Source organism: Felis catus, chromosome B3 (assembly GCF_018350175.1).
Source record: "Felis catus isolate Fca126 chromosome B3, F.catus_Fca126_mat1.0, whole genome shotgun sequence".
Classification (NCBI taxonomy): Eukaryota; Metazoa; Chordata; class Mammalia; order Carnivora; family Felidae; genus Felis; species Felis catus.
Window position 1 is genome coordinate 147953371 of NC_058373.1, and position 3645 is coordinate 147957015.

At 43.3% G+C, this 3645-nt stretch overlaps 1 gene segment (V, D, J or C); it reads right to left on the reverse strand.

Moving 5' to 3' along the window:
• Window positions 1-489: 489 nt before the first annotated feature.
• On the reverse strand, window positions 490-1292 carry LOC123386266. The segment is given in 2 exon segments: window positions 490-1034; window positions 1134-1292. Coding segments are annotated over 2 exon segments (591 nt in total).
• Between the last annotated feature and the right edge of the window lie 2353 nt (window positions 1293-3645).

Consider the following 3645-nt stretch of genomic DNA (forward strand, 5'->3'; position numbering starts at 1 on the left):
ACATCATCAGCTCTCCACGTTCTGAGACTAGACACTAGTTCAGAATCAGACAAGAATTACATCACTGGTTTTCCTGGGTCTTCAGCTTGTGACAGTAGATCATGGACTTCTCAACATATTTAGTTATGGAAACCAATGACCTTTGGGTTGTGTTCCTCAGGGGAATCTTGACTAATACATGGAGATTGTTTGTCTCTCCTTTAGAGTAATTGAATAAAGCTGTAGCTCATTTAAAGTCCTGAGTAGCAAAGGGCTATGAAGAAAGTGTCACGTTGTTTGACTGGGACAAGGGCTGGGTGAGGATAAGGAGGAGCTGTAGGATCCTGTGGTCCTGGCTGCACAGGGAGCGCATCTGGGAATCCTGTAAAGGTGTAGCTGTTGTGCCTCAGGAAATCTGTAATTCACTCATGTTGAGGGACCAGAGTAAGCAAGTGCCAACAACTGTGTCTTTGTGCACATTAGTCTAGTTTCCCTATGACAACCCAGTTGCTAATCCAGAGAGTTAATAGGTAAACACAGAAGCATAGAACCAGGGAGGCTCCCTGGGGAAACTGCTGTGTGGAGAGGAAGCCCCAGACTCTGACAGGAAACCTGCCTGTAGCTTCCATCTGCACCTGTGCCTGGGAACACAAAGGAGAATTGTGCATAGTGTGCACCCCCTGGTGGTGCTGATCCCCTCCTGCAGGGAGGTTTGTGTCTGGGTTCGCAGTGATGTCCCCTCACTGTGCCTCTCGCACAGTAATATGTGGCCGTGTCCTCGGTCTTGAGGCTGTTCATCTGCAGATACAGCGTGTTCTTGGCGTTGTCTCTGGAGATGGTGAATCGGCCCTTCACGGAGTCTGCGTAGTATGTGCTACCTCCACTACCACTAATTGCTGCGACCCACTGCAGCCCCTTCCCTGGAGCCTGGCGGACCCAGCTCATTCCATATCTACTGAAGGTGAATCCAGAGGCCAAACAGGTGAGTCTCAGGGACCCCCCAGGCTTCACCAGGTCTCCCCCAGACTCCACCAGCTGCTCGTCACACTGGACACCTGCAGACACAAGACATCTTGGTCAGGAAACTGTCACACATCCACTGTTTCACTCATATCCATTCCCAGACTCAGTGTCCCTCGTTCATCATGAATTACCTTTTAAAAGAGCAACCAGGAAAACCCAGCTCAGTACAAACTCCATGGTGAGGTGTGTGTGTTCTGTGCTGATCACAGAATGGGAACACCTGGGACTTCTGGGGCTGGGGCTCGTCTCCCAGCTGCAGGGTCGGGGCTGGGCTGGTTTTATCAGCACAGAGAGGGCTTCATTTGCATGTCCTCTGACATATATATCAAGCTCCAGACTTAGGTTTGATTGTGTAAAAGTGAATGACAGGGTAGGGACGCACTTCAATATTAGTTTGTGTGGATGGCGGTGTGACAATATGAAGAATTCTTTTTTTTTTCAGTTTTGGATTTTTACCTTTATTAATGGAGGCTTCGGCATAATCTTTAAGAAATATTTACCCCAACATCATGATCGCGCATTATTTTCTCTTACAATATTTTAATTTTTAAATTTTTAATTAGTATTTATTTTTAGTTTTAAAAATTAACATCCAAATTCGTTAGCATATAGTGCAACAATGATTTCAGGAGTAGATTCCTTAGTGTCCCTTACCAGTTTAGCCCATCCCCCCTCCCACAACTCCTCCAGTAGCCCTCAGTTTGTTCTCCATATTTATGAGTCTCTTATGCTCTGTCCCCTCCATGTTTTCATATTATTTTTGTTTCCCTTCCCTTATGTTCATCTGTTTTGTCTCTTAAAGTCCTCCTATGAGTGAACTCATATGATTTTTGTCTTTCTCTGACTGACTCATTTCACTTAGCATAATACTCTCCAGTTCCATCCACATAGTTGCAAATGGCAAGATTTCACTGTTTTTGATTGCCAAGTAATACTCCATTGTATATATTTACCACTTCTTCTTTATCCATTCATCCATCGATGGACATTTGGCTCTTTCCATACTTTGGCTATTGTTGATAGTGCTGCTATAAACATGGGGGTGCATGTGTCCCTTTGAAACAGAACACCTGTGTCCCGTGGATAAATGCCTAATAGTGCAATTGCTGGGTCGTATGGGAGTTCTATTTTCAGTTTTTTGAGGAATCTCTATACAGTTTTCCAGAGTGGCTGCACCAGCTTGCATTGCCCCCCAAAAGGCAAAAGAGATCCTCTCTCTGCACCCTCGCCAACATTTGTTGTTGCCTGAGTTGTTAATGTTAGCCATTCTGACAGGTGTCAGGTGGTATCTCATTAGGGTTTTGATTGGCATTTCCGTGATGATGAGTGATGTGGAGCATTTTTTCATGTGTCGGTTGGCCATCTGGATGTCTTCTTTGGAGAAGTGTCTAATCATGTCTTTTGCCCACTTCATCACTGGATCGTGTTTTGGGTGTTGAGTTCGATAAATTCTTTATAGATTTTGGATACTAACTCTTTATGTGAGATGTCATTTGCAAATATCTTCTCCCATTCTGTCAGTTGAATTTTAGCTTTGCTGATTGTTGCCTTCACTATGCAGAAGATTTTTATTTTGATGAGGTCCCAGTAGTTCATTTTGCTTTTGTTTTCCTTGCCTCTGGGGACGTGTTGAGTAGGAAGTTGGTGCGGCCAAGACCAAAGATGTTTTTGCCTGCTTTCTGCTCGAGGATTTTGATGGCTTCCTGACTTACATTGAGGTCTTTCATCCATTTTGAGTTTATTTTTGTGTATGGTGTAAGAAAGTGGTCCTGGTTCATTCTTCTGCATGTCGCTGTCCAGTTTTCCCAGCACCACTTGCTGAAGACACTGTCTTTATTCCATTGGATAGTCTTTCCTGCTTTGTCAAAGATTAGTTGGCCATACATTTGTGGGTCCATTTCTGGATTTTGTATTCTGCTCCATTGATCTGAGTGTCTGTACTTGTTTTTTTTTTTATTTTTTTGGCATTTATTAATTACTTTTCAGAGACAGACACAGAGCATGATCAGGGGAGTGTCAGAGAGAGAGGAAGACACAGAATTCCAAGCAGGCTTCAGGCTCTGAGCTGTCAGCACACAGCCTGATGTGGGACTCTAACTCCCGAACTGCCAGATCCTGACCTGAGTCAAAGTTGGATGTTTAACAGACTGATCCACTCAGATGCCCCTGAGTGTCTGTTCTTGTGCCAGTACCATAGTGTCTCGATGTTTACCGCTTTGAAGTATAGCTTGAAGTCTGGGTTTGTGATGCCTCCTGCATTGGTTTTCTTTTTCAAGATTTCTTTGGCTATTCGGTGGCTTTTCTGGTTCCATACAAATTTTAGGATTATTTTTTCTAGCTCTGTGAAGAATGCTGGTGTCACTTTGATCGGGATTGCATTGAATATGTAGATTGCTTTGGGTACTATCAGCATTTTAACAATATTTGTTCTTCCTATTCAGGAGCATGGAATGTTTTTCCATATTTTGTCTTCTTCAATTTCTTTCATAAGCTTTCTCTAGTTTTCAGTGTAAAGATTTTTCACCTCTTTGGTTAGATTTATTCCTGGGTATTTAATGGTTTTTGGTGCTACTGTAAATGGGATAGATTCCGTGATTTCTCTTTCTGTTGCTTCATTGTTGGTGTATAGGAATGCAACCGATT